Source organism: Mycteria americana, chromosome 6 (assembly GCF_035582795.1).
Source record: "Mycteria americana isolate JAX WOST 10 ecotype Jacksonville Zoo and Gardens chromosome 6, USCA_MyAme_1.0, whole genome shotgun sequence".
Classification (NCBI taxonomy): Eukaryota; Metazoa; Chordata; class Aves; order Ciconiiformes; family Ciconiidae; genus Mycteria; species Mycteria americana.
The window spans coordinates 55,622,885-55,641,108 of record NC_134370.1 but is presented as its reverse complement, the minus strand read 5'-3'; the positions used below and the strand labels follow the sequence as shown (position 1 = coordinate 55,641,108).

Sequence of the window (18,224 nt, the reverse complement as noted above, 5' to 3'; positions counted from 1 at the left end):
CATAAATTTATGACCGCTTATTCAGAGAAGTAATATAAGAGAGGAAAATGTTTTCTGCTCTGTTTTCTGTTCTGTAAGTGTCAGTTCACAGGAGAAATAATCAATTTTATACTAAGCTCTAGGGATGGTATTGTAGCATCCTCAGTGCACCACTTCTTTTGTAAAAGCTTGCCTCTGCAAGTCCTCTTTCTAGCATCAGGGCTATGGCCGGTTAAGTACCTCTCTCTTTTCACCGTTAGAGAGATCCATGCCATGCTGATAAAACAAAAGGTCTTTTCTGGTTCAAGTGAACTAGTGAGGAAGAAGTCTAAATCTCATTTTCCAGATGGGCAGCTAAGGATTTCTAAAAAAAAAAAAAAAAAAAAAAAAAAAAAATTAGATTCACCAGTCCTGTCAAATCACTTATGAAAATGGAATTCAGGCTTCTAAAACAGTAAGTACTTTTAAAAGAAGTTTTACCAAAAGAAAGATCGCATGTCTTACTGTGTATCTGTAAAGTGCCTGGCAGTATTATGGCTCTATATGAAATATTTTTAGATCAACCACATTTTCTAATATTTTAATCATCTTTTGTTTGAGAGAAAGAGAACGAGCAAGACAGACAGAAAGGCTCAACCTACTGAAATACAGAGAAAATAACTTCCTACACCCTCCACTAGGTCAGGAAAGAGAAAACTTAAAAAAGGAATCTTTAAAAATAGTATTTTAATGAGCTCCAGCAGCTCTTTTATTTAAAAAAAAAGAGGGGAAATATCACGTTCCTTCTCTAGTGTTGATAAATAATTAAACAGTACTTATCACTTTAAAACAGGGTGTTATGCCTAGATTAAATCTCAGTGCTCAAAATCTTTTTGCATTAATTTTACCTAATATAAAAACATTGAAGTGAGAACTAAAATATCAAGTAAGTCATGAATATTAATGGCTAAAATAACTACATAGATTTATTTCTCTTAAATAAAAAATTTAGTGCATCTTTCTTTTTCCTTGATCATTTCTGTTAGTTTTTCTCATCTCTGCGTTTTACTAGAGATGTCAATGGCACCAGTGCTATAGGCATTTCCCACAGTTCACCACTGAGCAGTGCTCAAGACAGCTACACAATGATCAGGCACCTGCATGTCACCTGGTTCACTTGTACCCACTCCCTACCACCTACCTATCTGCAGGCACCCTGCATTTCAGCCCTGAATGACAAAGGTCAGTAAGGATCGTCTACTAAGAAGTAACAAGCAATACAAAGTATGGAAAGCCTACCAATGAACTCGACTTAAAACCCTCCCAAAGCCTCAACCATAGCTGTCACTGCGGGCTGGCTATTAACCACTTCTTCATTCGCTACAATAAGAAATGTTGAATGGGAAACACTATAAAATTCAAATTTTAATACTGGCTCTTTGATAGCCCATCACCTTCAGAGATTTGTTTAAAATTGGTAAGACTGCCTTTTCCCTGCTGAAGAATGAGCAACGGGTACAGCAAACTTTTTTAAAAATGCCACAATACATAGCAAGTGTTTCTGCTGCAGGAGGCACTTCCATTAAGACAAATACAATACGTCTGTCTTTTAGATACAGTGTGCTACATACATATTATAAAACAAGATTAACCCAACATTTCAACAGCAGGATGATCCTTACTCTCCATCCACTCAAAACCTGATGTAGTCATTGAATTAATGGATTCATTGCAGATTTGTTGAAACAAGGGGTCATTTTTTAATTCCTCCAGTGTAGCATCATCGTCTTGTCCCTGCTGACGACCTGGATCAAACAGTAGATTTGTGTCCAAAGTGTTCAGATCATTAATGCTGCCTGAGAGCTCGGAAGACAACCTGATGTCGCTGGAAAAGACAGATGCAACGTTATTGAGATCTGATGCCACCTGATTCACCAGCTGCTGGTTTGTTGGCAGACTGTCCTCCCCTAAAAGGTCTTTTACAGTGCTGCTAAAATCTAATTGCTGCTCTCCGATGTCTGATTGTGCTTGGTTATCTCCAGAAGAAAAACTGATCTGATCGGTGCTGCTGTTTTTTGTGAGGTAATTTGGTGTTTGGAATTCATAAACTGAAGTGCTGGAATTGATCATATTTTGTGGGTTGGCACTAGGAAAAGCGGTGGATGTCTCTAAAATCTGAGTGAGATTCATCCTGGCTGTGTAATTTGAGGGCATGTTGTTCACTCCCAAACCTCTCACTGCATCATCGCTATCAGAATCAAGTTTGTTTAACAACACATTGGTTATTTTTTTAGTGTTTGTTTGTTTCTGAAGAGACGGGAAGGCCGTCTGCATCATCACAGTCAACGGGACTGACTGGCTTCTTTGCGCTATGTTATTGGCACTGGTGTCTGCATGGATATTAGCAAATACATTGTGAACTTCAGGAGTCACTGGACTTCCAAAAGGTGTCAGGTTAGAGCGTGGTATATTTGAAACAGGGTAAACAGTGCTTCCACTGAGATTACGCTGGCGATGGACAGCAGGGCTCACGCTTCGGCATCTCAGACTGTTGTTGAGAGAGGAACCGGTTCCTTTGTTGTCCAAAGGAGCAGGAACAGCAAAGCCCTCTTGCTTGGTGGTGCTACTGACAGGGGCTGCCTGGTGCTGCACAGGTGAAACAGGAGTCACGCGACCGAAGTGAGTATCATGGTGGCGTGGCTGAGACTGGTATGACTGGCCAGGAACAGCAAAAGCGTGAGGTTTCCTGAAGCGGTCTTCCACCAGCTCCTGATAGCTCGTAAGGATGCCATGGTTTGCAACCGATGAATTGCTAACACCGCTGTAGCCGTTATTCATCCACTCAAGCTTGGTTTTGTCGGGATGGGTAGCCATAGGCCGCTGCATTGGCTTCACGGGGCTACTTGATATAATGCTGGCATCGTGGTAAGCCATACTGGAGCTGATGGGAGTAAATGCAAATGGATTTCGGCATTCCACAGGACTTGGAGGGACACTGCTGCTGCAGTTTGAATGCGGTGTGCCGATGGGCGTATGCCGGCTGCTTCCTAGAGCACTGTCTACGGGAGTCGTCTGAGCCAGCCTCGAACAAGGGCTCTCTCGGGACATGTTCTGAGATCCAGCGATCATTTCGGAGGTGGGTGTTGGAGTTGGGGTGGGAGTGGGAGTTGGGGTGGGAGTGGGGGTGGGAGTGTGAATCGGAGTGCTGTTGTTATGGATCGAATGGTAAAAGTGCGCGCTGCTTGGATGAGATGACACCGGAGCTCCTTGAGCTGCAGTCTGACTCTGAAGTGCCATTCCTAGACAACCACCATAAGGATGAGAATTATTCATGGACATTTGCTCCTCCATGAGCACCAGCTCCTCCACAATGCTGTCCTGGGTAAGGTCATCATCAAATGAAAAGAAGTTTTCGTTTGACTGAGGGACTGTATGTTCAAACTCTTTCAGCTCAGACTGCAGAGGTAACTGATTTGAAGACTGTGCTTGTATTTGACCCAAGGAGGAGTCCTGGATCTGGCTCTGTAACTGCTGGTTGTATGCATCCTGCTGTATACCTTCGCAGTGCACTGGCTCCCATGCCGATTCCTGTAAGTCACTAGAGCCAGAGTGCCCTGCAATAGTCATAACACTGATATCTTGCTGCTGTTCACAATTCACAGATGCAAAGTCGGAGGTTTTGGTGATATGGTGCCACGTATTTGGGTTAAAGCTGCCATCAGATTTTGAATCATTTTCTATGATAAACATGTTTCCTTCCAATTTTACTTTTATATCTGGAGATGATGCTGATGCAAGCTGCTGTCCTAAAGTAGAATCACTGGTATTTAAATTGGTGCTCAAAGAAAGGTCTGTTGCTAAGTTTGCTGCAGCTGCAGAAGGTACAGGTACCTTCACAGGTACCTTGCTGGGAACTTGAGCAAGCGTTGCTGTATTGTCACTGTTAGCTAACGATCCAATCTTTGGAGACTTCTTAACACTGTTTGCCTTCTGACCCTCCACAGCATTACCAGCTGAAAGCTGCTCCACCAGTGGTTTCTTTACAGGTGGTACCTGGGAATCCTGAAGTGTAGAAGGTTGTCGCTTTCTTGGACTTTTAGTGCATGTTTTGTCTTTAATCATAGACTCACCAGTAGGAGGTGAACTGATGCTGGTGCTGGACAAGTTTTGACTGGCAACTGAGACCTTTAGAGTGCTTTGATTATTGCCTGCTGAAGAAACTGGTGTGATCTCATCTGATTGTGTTTTATATTTGGTCCCTGCTTCTTCAGCTCCCTGATCACAGCCCTTAACTGGTTTTGCCTCCACGACATCATCAGCTGAAACCTTCAAGGTTGCAACCTCAAAATTAATTAGTTGAGCAGGAGGCAGGTCAGGCGTTGCCTTTATGGATTTAGACACATCAGAGCTCTCTTGGCCCTGTACTGAGTTGTCATCCAGCAATGCTTCTGGTTCCATTTTGATCTTGACTGCAGGTGCAGCTACAACAGTGCTAGGCTTGGATCCTGGAGACTGAAGTGAAACAACAGATCCACTTTTGATCTGTGGACCAGTCCTCCCTTCTTCCACTGCTCCTGCACTACTGCTAACTGAAGGCGTCTGTTTCATGGGCACACTACTGCTGCTTGGGGCAAGAGATATTGCTGTCATTTTTACCACATTTAAGGAATTCACATGTGGAGCTGGCACAACAGTCTTGATTGGGCTACTGGTAAAGAGCACCGTCGTGGGAGAGCGGATGGTGAGAGCACTGGTATTTGCTGGCTTCGGCAAGATCTGCGGGTAGCGATGCCGGGCAGAGCGGTCACCAACTGGGCTGGCGGGAACGTTCTGGGGAGTCTTTGGTGACTGCTTGACTGATTGCATGTGCTGAGTGACCACCTGAACATTGAGCGGCAGGACCTTGCTATCAGACGATCCCATAGGACTTGGAGACGTCACCAACTGCCTGGTCCTTGGCACCTTTAGAGAGAGAAAAAAAAAAGGTGTGGTGATGAAGCAAGAAAGTCCCCAACACCCACAGACCACCTCATCCCCAAGCATTTCAAAGGTGAAGGACAACACAGCTCAATACACCAAAGCTAGTGAATGTCAGTTTGAAACAAAACAAGCTCTTCAACTATATACAAGACAATTTCTATTTGTCTGCCTAAGGATTGGTAGACAGATATGTGGCCTCAATTTTTAAGGCATGAAGCACTGGTATACACACTAGTCTGCCGCTAATGGAAGGGTCATTCTCATACAATCCTTCACCACACGGAACAAAAACACAGACATACAAAGGTTAAAGAGGAGAGGATGTGTTCAAAACACCACTCATTGTTAAGGTTTCAAAAGCGAGTTAAATACAAACCCACTATCAGGCAGAAAAATTGACTTACCTATTGAAATCGAACACAGCTAACATCTTAAAAACAAATAACCTTCCCCCCCCTCCCAGTTTTGTATGGCTGAAAGACAAAGATGTTCCATACTACAGACATTCATGAAAAAATAAAATTGTTCCTGTCACTAAATGCACCGTGCTAATGAAAGGCAATTTAGATTCCATATTAGGGGCTCAGCGACCCACACAACTGGTGTCAGCTCTCTCGTCTGGTTAAGCTTCATTTCAAAGGCAATTATTCCCACATATAACCTTAATTATTGCTAGCTGAAATCCCACTGTCAACGACTTGAAAGACAAACTTGGCCTATGCTATGTGATCAGAATTCTGCTGCCTCTCTTATCGATTCCATAACTCATGTGGTGTAACACAGTCATCACGACAGAAAACCATCAAGGGACCCAAGCCTTTGAAAGGAAACTGTTTTTCTATCCCACTGACACCACTGCTTAGGTACTGGCAATTTACAACCCTTTCATACAGTGGCTTCTCTAGAGAATTGCTGGAGAACATTACCGGTATCGGGCTGGGGACAGCTGCAACAACAATGCCAATAGGCGGAGGAGACAGAATTGCAGGACTTCCATTAGATATACTGGTCACGCCGTTGGTTGCAGTGCCTTCCGTTTTCTTTGCTGGAGACTCTCCTGGCAAAGGAGACTGCAGTTTCTGTTCTTGCTGCTTCTTCTGGATCTTACGCTGCAGCTGCTGCTTGGCATCAACAGGAGATGGCAGAGTCTTCACTTGTGGTTGAAAGGAATTACTTTCAGCAGTAGGTATAAAAGCTGAGGGCTGGGGGATCCCTTTTATTCCTGAATACAAGAGAAGAATTAATTATAACAACTCATACCCTTTCTGCTGTAGTGCCACTTCTGTATCCAACCACACAGAATACATGGCAGGCATCTCCACAACCATTCTGGGAACACCTCCTCCATGAGGTGCTCCCAGCCACTTCATGCTCAAATCTATTCAGTGTTTCAGTTTATTCCCACATTTGTGGCAAAACTGCTATTTGTTAGAAAAGCTGGGCATTAGGTGCTAAAATACTATGTACTAGCATCTTGTTTCTAGTAATCCCAAATTGCAACTTTTGTGTCAGCAAAATCTAAAAAACAATGCATTTCATTTAACTGACAGTAGAGGGCAGTGGATATGTTTTAGATGAACCTTTAAAATTAATCATCTACGGTGTGTTTGTTTTGTTATCAATGTCTAAGGCAGTTTTAAAAATGAAAAAACTTTCCAGAAAGCTCTGGGTCTGTGTCACAGAGGAGCAGCTCTGAACAAACTGTATTATCTAATGGCCAAGGCATGAAACGCAATGCATATAATATCAGAACGGATCACAACCTACATGTGATCAGGGATAATGGTGGAAGAAGGACAAGAAGAGAAGTGTCCAGGGAAAAAAGAAAAAAAGAAGAAAAAAGTGAAAAAAATATGGAAATTAGAATGGGAGAACATTTTTTCTGGAGACAATGCCTTTGCTGATCACAAGCAAGCAAGTGGTGCTTCCAGGGAGAACAACAGGGAGTTAGTCTCATTTGTGCAGCTGGTACCAATTTCCCTTACAAAATGACATCACGTTTATGATCTTTTGTTTATTAACAGTCAAGACGATTAGTATGCTCTCTCAGTGATCAACTAACCCTGTTGAACTGCCCCTCTAAAATTGCTTTAACACCGTATCATTTACACTTCGCAGGTATCACAGTTTTAAAAGCAACTCGTAATTATAAATTAATCAACACTATTTTAGGGCAAGTATTTGGTTTTAGATACCCAGTACATACTTAAGAACTGTGGTCTGGGAGCCCACCCTCTCTGGTGGTGGTGGGAGCCATAGCAGCAGTCTGCATGTACCATGAGAGCTTGAACACTGCAACTGTCTCCACTTTCACAATTCCTTCTTCACAGAGCAGTGAAATGCCCAAATATATTGCAATTACCGGAAAACAAGTCATCTATGTGGGCTTAATACTGAAGGCAAGTAACATTTATGAGAAAAAACCTCAACAAATTTTTGATTTGAACATGATCCAGAAGGGGATCACCCCAACCTACAGCCCAGTTTCCATTTGAAATCACCTGTCTCAAGTCAAGACATTTGCCTTGATCCAAACACATTTTGCTTTACAGGCCTGGGCAGAACTTCCCAGAGGGAAGTCTGGGGAGCATGTTGTGCACCTGCACTTCCCTCCTCATCCTTCATTTTTGTAATTTACTTCATTCACAGCCACAAAAAACCACTTTAAATGATTAAGTGACTGATTTTGAGCATGAAGAGGGAAACAAAGAACACAAAAGTAGATGTACAAACAACCACATTGAATGTAAGCTTTCCCACAGACTGAATAGAACAGGAATTCATCTGATGTAGCAAAATACAAAATAATCCTTCTTTTTACCTCGATCCTTAACAAAGATTTGAAATTGAGTGCTGGAATCTCAGTCACACAACTGCCCCCAGAGAAGGCTCTCCTGTCCCTCTCAATGCCCCTCAAGCCCTTATTTCTAATGTGATCAATAACAACAGCAGCTGATGTGCTTGTACTACCTGACACTGATCAAACATCTCAGGAAAATTTGCATCTGACATATCAGAAATGCCTGTAAGAAAATCTGCTCTTGAGAGACGATTAAGCTACACCAGCAGTTTGTCTACAAACCAGCACTGTACTGGCACCAAACTCCTGATCTAGCAAAGTACATAAATTCAGCACGACTACTCACATGCCCTGAAGTGCTTTAAAAGAGCAGGGTCCTCACTGGAGGAATGGGAGGATCACAAACTAAACCTGAGACCACTGCTTATTTTCAGATCTCTTTACCCAGACTACCAGCAAGAAGAGCAATTTGCAGCAATGTGGACTAAAATCACATAAATGCATGCTCAACACTCAGAGTCAGTGTTTAAAATTTGCCCTGAAGAGAAGTGCTTCCTCAAACCAAGATGTTATTACTCTTTAAAAAAAGATCCCCTATTACATCCATTCAGCATTAAGTTATCTCATTACCTGCTGGTGCCCCTGCCATTACTGTTAAAGCTGCCATTGACTTGGTACCGATATAGTGACTTTTTACAAGGAAACGAGCCAATTCCAAGACTGTATCAAAAGGCTGGCTCAGCACTTTCTGGGCCCATTCACAAACAAGCCGGCAGGCCGCAGAGACAACTTCCTCATCAGCACTTTGCAGCTGCCCAGACGGCTCTGCCCCATCCACCTAAAACAAACAAACAAAGGAGGAAAGGTTACTTTAATTATTAAGGGTTATTAAGGCATGAAAACAAAAATAGAGAGCAAATGATGATCAGAAACACACAAAAAGTTGAGTAAGTATGTTCACAGTTTTTCATGAAATTGGGAGAATGAGATCACAACATCAATATCATTCACAATGAAATGTCTTAACACTAATCTACTCGTTGTCTCCAAAGGCATTACATGGAGCTGACATTTCTGGAAGAAAATCACAGAAAGAATCCTAATATCTGGACCACCACCAACTGATGGTCCCTGCATCCTGAGTCTTGTCAACTCAGCAGCCAATGTTATCCAGGAACTGCTTCTTTCACTGTGGTCCCTCTTCCCTATCACTGACTTTTTAAAAAAAAAAAAATATACAGTAAAACCAAAACAGAATCAGAGTTAAAAAGACATAGCTTGTGGGTGGCAACACTGTGAAAGTCTGCTTCACCTCCTAAATTAGTTTTTTTAATAGCACTGCAATTCATTCTGAGCTTTATAGAAAAACATCAAACAATGATTCAGAATGTAAGTATCGTAAAGAAAAATCTTAAAAACTACACAGCTCTTCACTTTGTTATGAAAACTTCAGACAGAAAAACAACATAATAAATGTTAATTTGCAGAAATATATATATAAATAAGCAAGTATATATCATACCCCATCTCCAGTTTTATGAAAGTCAAGGTTGGGCAGTGTTGGCATATGCACAAAAGCCTTCTTCCTCAGTCCACTGTAGCAATATGTGAACAAGAATTAAGGTCTAAATCGTCTCGGCTTGTTAGTTGGGGGATAGGAGGGAAGGGCAGTAATTCCTCTGATACCGCTTATAAGCTTTATAAGCAAACTCAACAACAGATCGAAGAATTACTGTCATTAACATAGTCTCATAGTCAGCCATAATCAAGAGCCTATAAATGGCTGTGTTCTTGGGCAGGTCGTTGGACTTCTCCATCTACGCAGAGGAGCAAGTGATGCTGGGCACGATGAATTTCATTTGATGACTTGGAAGAACCACTAAACCATGCCAAGTAGTTCCAATTAGCTACTCAATATTTAAATCATTAACATAAATTTGGACTAAACTCCCTTCCTAAACCAGGCCTAAAATGAGATGGAGAATGCATTTTCAAAAGTTAATCGCTATTAAAAAATGTGTTCCCAAATTTTGGTTTTAGTTTATTATAAGTTCTTCTTTTTTGCCTCTCTTTGCTAAATTTCCTGACATTTCCTTCTCCTAAGGGACTTCCACAAACTGAAGAAGTTCCCCATGACAAGATAAAGTGACTGATGAGGACATTTCTTCCTAAGATTCCTTCCTAAGGATTCTTCCTAAGAAAGCCACTTTTGTGGCTCTCTCCCCACCCGTGATAATTCTTCTTCTGTAAAAAAATGGGACACAAATACCCAGATTTGTTCTTACATTGATCTCATCAAATCAGCACACAAAAATGTACTCCCTTCATTACTCTTACTCACTTGTTTATAGGTCTAAAAATCAAATCAGCCTTTTTTCCTCTCCACAGCATTACTCTGGGAGTTCACATACAGTGTCTCTTCTCTGTGACACACAAATCCTTTTCAGGATCACTGATTTTTCACATTCTGTAAATATGTTGGTATTTCTCTTTCCTAGCCATGGAGTTTGCATTTGCTTGCATTAACCTGGATGGAGTATAATTACAGTAAAATAAATATAAGGAGGCTAGGTATTAAGTAAGTGTGACATAAGGTCACATTTTAATCATTTCGAATTAGAAACTTAGGAAATAGCACTGAAAGAGATCCCCTGGGTCAAACTACAGTTACATCATATGATTTCTTCCTTAAAACTTCTCTAGCTCTATCCAGAACATCACTACTAAGTTTTGGACTCCACTGCTAGATAATCCAACACTATTTTATGAAATAATTTAACTGACATATAACTTCTCAATTTACTAGTACATGGAAAGTTTTTTTCTCTATGGAAGACAAATAATTCTGGGTTGCCTGCTAGCATTTAATTCTCTCTTTAAGTGCACGCTTCAAGTGAGACCTTGGCAAAGGCCAGTATTACAGTGAGTCCATATCATTACTGATAGTTCTTTTCAGTGTTTTTTAATTAGAGCCTACAAGCACCTTGATGCCTTTTGGCCTTTTAATGCTCTCCCTCCCTTGCTTACTGCAGTGGCTGAGCCTACCCAGCACATCAGAACGGAGCAAGAGTCGGCCCTGGGGGATGCAGCAGGCAGCAGGCATTACATTATTTCATGATGGTTTCTAAGCATTCTCAAGGGAAGGTGTATTCTCAACTTGGAAAAGACAAAACTCTTGCTGATGAAAAAACTACTTGCTTCAAAAATCACTAAGAGTTTTTGGTTTTTTTTAATGGAACACCTCAGCATGCTAAAGACTAGACAAACTACAGCTCAGTCTCAGAAAAGCCCAAGAAAAATTCACATCCTTGTAGCCTTTAGACTTGATTACTGCATTTCTTTCCTAGCAGAGCTTCTTGCCCCTACACTGAAGCAGCAGAACCACCAGTGGTATGAGCAGACTCTTTTGCACAGCATTTGCCCCAAATTGTTCACAGTGGCTGCCTATTAATTGCTAAACTAATCTGTCCAAGACCTAACTGTGTATAGTTCTGCCTGTAACAATTATGTCTAGTTACACTATGGTAACATCAGCTTTTTAAGTACTTTAAGGTTTGTATTAAGTTACAATTAAATAGGGTAGTGTTTTTGCATGCCCTCTGGGATGGACTATTTCTCTAACACAGGGAAGGAGGGAAGGAAGTGGATTCCAGCTTTGGGCACAGGGAACAAGACTCTGCAGTCAAGAGAGAGACAGCGCTCCCCATTCTGGAAGCTCTTGCTCTGAATTGTCTTTCCTATCTCAGGAGGTCTGCACCATGCAGTGAAGAAAGCAGTCTCCCCCCTCTGATGGCAGGGCAAGCCTGGGATCATGCCTTCCAAGTCTGAAGTCAGCTTTTGTGGCGACTTCCCAGTTCCCTCTTCTCTTTCAAGCAATACTAACGGTTGAGGAGAGGCAGTTTTATGAACTATCTGTAGCACAGCTTAAGAAGGATCTTTGGCTTTACAACTAACTTTTAAGTTACTGATGTGCACAAGTATAATAAAAAAACCAAGAAATGTTCTGATAATTCTGAGCTGTACTACCAATAAAATATTAGTTACTGCACATATATAAGGCAAGTTCCTTTATTCCAATATCTCCCTTTGCACTAAACGATAAAGCTTCTTTGATTCCTCGCTGCTGTGACAACTAAGTGTCAGAACCTAAATTTAAGTACTTGTTTCTGAAGTTATATCTTGCAACATAACACTACTGCAATTAATAATTTTTAAAGAATGTTGGGAAAGTATCTGCATTTTTTATTTAACATTACTTCTACATTTAGCTGGTAGTTAAGCCATAATAACAGATGTTCTCCAGGCAAGTGCAGAAGAAGTTACTGAGAAGAGTTCTAGCAAAGGATATTTTGATTTGCCTCTTGTGCCTAGACGACGGGCCTTCATATTTGGAAAGACATTTTTCATGATCTTTCCAAAGTCAGCAGCACTTAATGGGTGGTAGCCAAGATTGTCACAATAGCTCCTGTGAAAAAGAGAAAGAAAGCGTGAATGGAATCAAAGTTAATACAAGAGGCCAGCCTGCATGCTAGACTCCATCAAAGGTTTTCAAAAGAAAACACTTATACCCATCCATATTTAGAATCACATTTAACATTAATGAAGCTATCCACAACGAATTGAATGCATTAAAAATGTATACACAGAGCTATTAATATCATAGTTTTTGCCTTGCTCTCTACTGAGTTCAAAGACAAGTCATGTGGAGACATAACAAGTAGTGGCATTATCTAGACCAGAGTTAAGATTTACTCCACAACTTAGTTTGAAGCATATGTTTCAATTCACTTATTTTAGGACATAATAAAAGCAGAGACATTGTTCTAGCCAGAAGTATAGCTTGAGTGTGGTAAGGCCTGAAGTCCTGCAGGAATATTTGAAAGGCAGTTGGTAAGAGATTTGTCATTGTCCAGAGAGAGATTTTGCCCACACAACCTCAATTTTATAGAGCTTAACAGAACCGAATTTAATAAAGCATACCTTCCCAGGGAACAGCTTCACCTTTATAAGTGTAACATAAACATGTACTGAGGACCTAATCCTCTTACCACTGTACCACTACTGAAGTATGAGAGCTGCTTAATTATAGACATCCTTATTTTCATTAACAGTCCTAAATTGAGATTTCAACTGCCTCTGCAAATGTAGATCTTCATGCGACTGAGTATACAACCTGATGATACAGGGGAATAAAGCAACAAGAGGTACTTATTTTGCTAAGTTTATTTATTCTAGTAAAATGGACACTGTTATGTCTTCAGTTTGCAAGAACAGCAGAAGGAATTTTGTTTCAACATCTATTCAGATGTTTCAACATATGAGATATTTAAAAAATACCTCAGATATTGAAACATCTGAATAGACGAACAAGAATCTTTGATTTCACTGCAAAACGTGAATGTTCTGGAAAATCACAAACATGTGAAAGCAGAGGAGAAAACCAGGAACTGCTCTAGAAGGTTTACTTACACAGCAAGTGCTTAAGGCTGCACAAAAGATATGAATGCCATATTGCCTTTTGTTCAAGAGTCTTGTGGTATTTCACAGATGTTAATATGCTAAGGCCCAAAACATACCATTAAAGCATTCTCATTCAGACTTCCTACAGTCACAGAGTCAGCACCAGATAGCAATGACATCCTTTCCTGTGAGAAGTCCTACCAGCAATACACAAAAACAACCTGCCTCTGAAAAGAAGAGGTGACTGTACACGGTCCGGTGTGGGCATCAGCAGGAGAGCAGAAAAATAGTAACTTCATACACAACATTGCCTGCTACTCCAATCATGTATGTACATGCAAACAAATCTCTACTCATAAAGGACGAAAGAAAGAAAGAAAAAGCAGCACTCCTGAAATAGATGTTTCATTCCCAGCATCACCTAGTAAAAACAGTAACAATTAGCAATGGCATTTGCATCCAAGTAGGCCAGACAAAATGTCTTCTCTGAAAACCGTAGCTCTATAAAAAATAGTATGTATTTCTGGAGATACTTCCACTGCATTTATTTTCTCTGTAAAAATACTAGTTATTACAGAGCAAGTATCTGCTCCTTTTACCTTGGCTGTACGTAGGTATTCTCCACTTGGAAAGCACCACCACAAATGTAATGATTTTGATGACGATAAACAGCAAGTTTTATGCTATTTGGTTCTGACATTGTCCTGCAGAGCTTGTGTGAACCCACTTCCCCCAGCTACCAGGCCACTCTGTCCAAGCCAGGAGATGCTGCCTACAACCTGGTATACAGTCAGCCATTAGTCTAGTTTCTGTATGGGACATCAAGAAGGTTTTTATCCAATTTATATACCAACATATTTCATTTCAATGCATGTCAGTCACAGAACCTGGATTCTGGATATGTCCCTTTGAAGTTAACACAAAGGAATACTTCTCCTGCCTGACTGCACCCTCTGAGGAATTAGACGTTGCTTTACGTGTGATAATCTGTGCACCTTTTGTTTCCCTTGCATCTGGTCAGGCTCCAATGGATTTTAACTTTATTCTCAAAATTCCTAAAAGGTGGGTCTTTGTCACTTAAAGTCCTGTAATCAGCATCAGTAAGTCTTAACTAGCATGCAAGGGAAGGCTCTCAATTTCTCTGCCACAGTCAGCAGTATCTTTGACTGAACCTCAATAATGTCAGCAAAACAAAATAAAAAAAATAACCCAGCAAACCAACAGGATTAGGAACCTACCAATCAATCAACTTTAAAGTTAAAGTTATTCCCTCTCTGGGAGAAAATAAATAAATAAAAAGGGGAAAAAAAAATCAGCTCCTCAAGTCTAGCACATCTGTTTCAAGACAATTACTTGCTAGCAGCAAAACACACAGTTACATGGTCCCCTCATATCCACATTGGCAGCCCCTGCAAGCTTGTGATTTCTGAGCTATTATTATTATCACATAATTTCAGTTTTCAGACAGATCATTCCATATGGCCCCTCCTCCTCCTGGCTCGGCCAAGAACCCTCCATGTCCATCTGCGGTCTCTCATTGACTTGACAACACATACCAGGAATCTCTTCCCTGAAGCTCTTCTCTCTGCTACTTGCACTCTTGGCACATTGCTGAGCCCAGGAGCTGTTTTGCTTATTTGAAGGGTGGGTGGGAAACAGATGGGGGGAGGGAAGGTCTACGCAGAGACAGGAATGGCAATGGACACACGGTTGCTTACGTTCCTTTGTACAGAGCTCCCCTACATGATAAGGAGAAAAAGTATCTTTTTTTTTTTTTTTTGGTAAGATCTTCAAATTAAATGTACTCAAGACAAAATACACTGGGAGTGCACCTGAATTAAACCACAAAAAGATTAACCAAAAAAGCCAATGACGACAGTCAGGCCATGTAGCCCAGCTTACATAGCTTCCTGGGCAGAAAAACCATTATGAATAGCAAATGGTAGAAAAATCTATTGTATGAAATGACACAAAGATCTTGGCTTATCCAATCCAGCAAAACAACTGGTCTCTAAAAATGGGTTAGAGCGAAGAACCTTTGGAAGAAGTAGGCTCTTATTAAGCTGATGAACAATGCTGGCACAGAAATAAGTCCTAAAAATCAGGTAGGATGGAAACCAGATGTCTGAAAACCATCAGAGAAATGAAATTGCAGGTCAGACTCCTAAGAGCAGCAGCAGAGGTGGGAAACAACTGCTTTAGATGGAGTTTCATTGGCTTCTAGAAGGAATATATAGGTAGTTGCTTATGACAGAGGACTGAACTTTAAAACATAATAGGTCCTATCCTGTTCCTCTTCCTGGGAGTTTTATATAAAAACACTGGCTAAGTGCTATCAAAGAAGATTAGTATGCATCTTGTGTCTTCTATTTGTTTAACAGACATGGTATTCCTATACCTACTGCCCTCTTCTGTGCTAGCTTCTGAATATTCTTCTTCTAACTTGTTGGTTAACATCCTTAACACTTAGTGCACAAAACCTACACATCAGGTGGCATCAAGCGGCCCAGCAGCCAGTAAAGCAAGGATTAATGATTTACAGACTAAAGGAAAGAGACACAGGCTGACTCAAAGACCTCCTAATCTATATAAAGTATATCAAGTGAACCTTCAGGGCACCAAACTTAAATATGAATGACTTCCTTTCCTTGCGTCACTGTAGTAGAAGCAAGATAAGAGGACCCAAGTGTTTACTGAAGGCTCAACAAATAATTTTGTGGACAAATAGGGATTTTGTCTGCATAAGTACTGCAGGACTGCACTTAAGACTCGAAATCCTAATTTCTCTAAACTCAGCTAAATTTACACCTGGCTGCCTCCAGAAGGGTGTTTACTAATAGGGAGAAGATACCCAAATAAAACTGACTGACAAGAAAACATTGAAAGGATTTGATGGGAAGCAGCATCTATTCTCTGCAGGCTAGATAACATGTTAGGCAGCTCCCCATGAGCTCCTGTATTTTCCAGACTGTATTCCCCCACAACTCCCAGCAGAAGCTGGCAAAAGAACCGTGTGTGCCCAACAGAAACACAGCTTCTTACAGCCCAACATATTCTGTCAGTGCAAGCAGCATCACAGCATCAATAAGAGAGGTGAACTAGCTCTCATCTACCTCCTTTCTGAAATTCAGCTGCAAGCTCTCAACCTTCCCAAGTGCTACTGCCTTATATTATGATGCATTTTTCATTTATTTTATCCCTTTCAAAAAGGAGATGAATCCGTTCACTTTTATCCAGTTAGAGACGTGAATTCACAACTAAACAGATAGAAGAGTGAGAAAAAAGAAAAGTCACTGTGTTGAATAAGCTCAGCGAGAAAAGGCTACTGAAATGTGGAGAAGCTGGAAACGCTATCAACACTTGCCAATGGTGGACTTGCGTGGAGTGCAAGCTTCTGTCTTTCCCTCTTCGTAGAAAAAAAAAATATACATGAAAGGTGACACAGAAGCCCAGGAGTTTTGCAAGATTTATTTTGAGCAAAATTTACAGCAGGAATTGAGATGCTGTTATGATGCGGGATTCTTCTGAAGCCCTGTAACTTTGATTTACACGTGCAGAGCACATAAGCTTGCTCACTGTGAGCTCATGCAACATCTATCTTTGCACATAGAGGAGAGAAATGGTAACTTGTTAGTATGGCAGAAGTGAGTTTTGAGAGGTCTTAACACCCTTAGATAAAGAAAAATGACTTACCAAAACTAACTCTCTCATCTATTTATATGCCTGTTTCCCACCTCCAACTCCAAGACTACTCTTCCTTTAGTGTGCAAGAATAACTCATGAAAATATTCAAAGAAACTGAATGTTTTAAAAACAGAACAGATGCTTTCAAAGGAGAAGAGATTCCAAACATTTGATATTTTCCTGAATATTTGCTTACCACCCTTATTTTGTTAGGAAAAAAATACAATACACAAATACTTGATGCAGCCACATACAAAAGCCATCCAAATTTCACACTCCACAATCTGTAGATGATGATTTTTCCGGGCATCTGCAGCTTGGCACAGCATGGAAGCCAAGCAGATTTGTTGCTGAAGCAGGCCATAAATTATTTAATAAGAAATATATTTAAGAATAACGCTTCCATCTCTCTCCCGCACAGCAGCTGCCACTGTTGCTGTGTCTGCGCAAGCGGCTGCTGCTCGGGGATTGGCCACCCCAGCACGTCTGTGCCATTGGCTATATTTCCAGGCTGCGTCACCGCTCCAGTCGATGGCGAGATTTCAGAAATAGGTGTGTGCGTGTTTATCAACCCCAGGCAAGTGAATGCCATCATGTTTCAGCTCAGTCAGAGTAAAAAACTTGACCAGAGAGAGTTAATTAAAAGGAGGTATTCACAGAAGGCAACCCTGCAATAACAATTACTAAGGGCTGAATCCTGTAGGCACTTAGGAGGTGAAGGGGACTCAGCTTGCTGCAAATTACTGTAATCATTCAGATTATGGAAATATTCATACTAGATCAGAAATCTGTTATTCGTCTTCAGGCAATTGGGCTGAGGATGATTCCCCACCCCACCCTCCTGTGGGGAATGTTCTGTAAATTCAAATCCAACTTCCGTCAGACAGCTCCCTCTCCCTTGCTTCTAATCACTTTCTCATTACATGGTAGCTTTGAGACTTGACAACACAGACTCACAGTGGCCTTGGTTACTGGTTTCATACATATTCAGATATATTGTGCCTCTGTGGAAATCAGGTTTGCTGCAGGAAGGTCCAATCTTTATGCATTATTCTGGAATGAAAGGTGTGATGGGCTAGATCTTATGTGCAAAATAGCTGCAGTTCCAGAAAGAACAATTCAACCACTCACCCTTGTTAAGGCAGTCACATATTTATGTATATACAAGCAGACCAAAACATACTGTAAGATAGTAACTGGTGCTTTTTACCTGTGCTGCTCTGTCCACAAAAACAATATTCATACAGATATTTACTTGTTAAGAAATACTTGTACCTTTCCTTCAGCGTATGTAATGCACAATTTAAACATCACAGTCTTATCTTCAGTGGCAGAAATAATG

At 40.9% G+C, this 18,224-nt stretch overlaps 1 protein-coding gene across 2 annotated transcripts in view; it reads right to left on the bottom strand.

The window, feature by feature from the left end:
* Window positions 1-735: 735 nt before the first annotated feature.
* RFX7 (regulatory factor X7) overlaps window positions 736-18,224 on the bottom strand; it is a 51,170-nt gene continuing 33,681 nt past the window's right edge. For both annotated transcript variants that reach the window (XM_075505955.1, XM_075505956.1), the window contains 5 exons: window positions 12,077-12,203; window positions 9,261-9,335; window positions 8,369-8,576; window positions 5,865-6,160; window positions 736-4,920 (listed from right to left, as the gene is read on the bottom strand). In XM_075505955.1, the coding sequence (XP_075362070.1) occupies window positions 1,606-4,920; window positions 5,865-6,160; window positions 8,369-8,576; window positions 9,261-9,335; window positions 12,077-12,203 (4,021 nt within the window). In that variant the 3' untranslated portion in view covers window positions 736-1,605. The remainder of the gene's footprint in view (window positions 4,921-5,864; window positions 6,161-8,368; window positions 8,577-9,260; window positions 9,336-12,076; window positions 12,204-18,224) is intronic.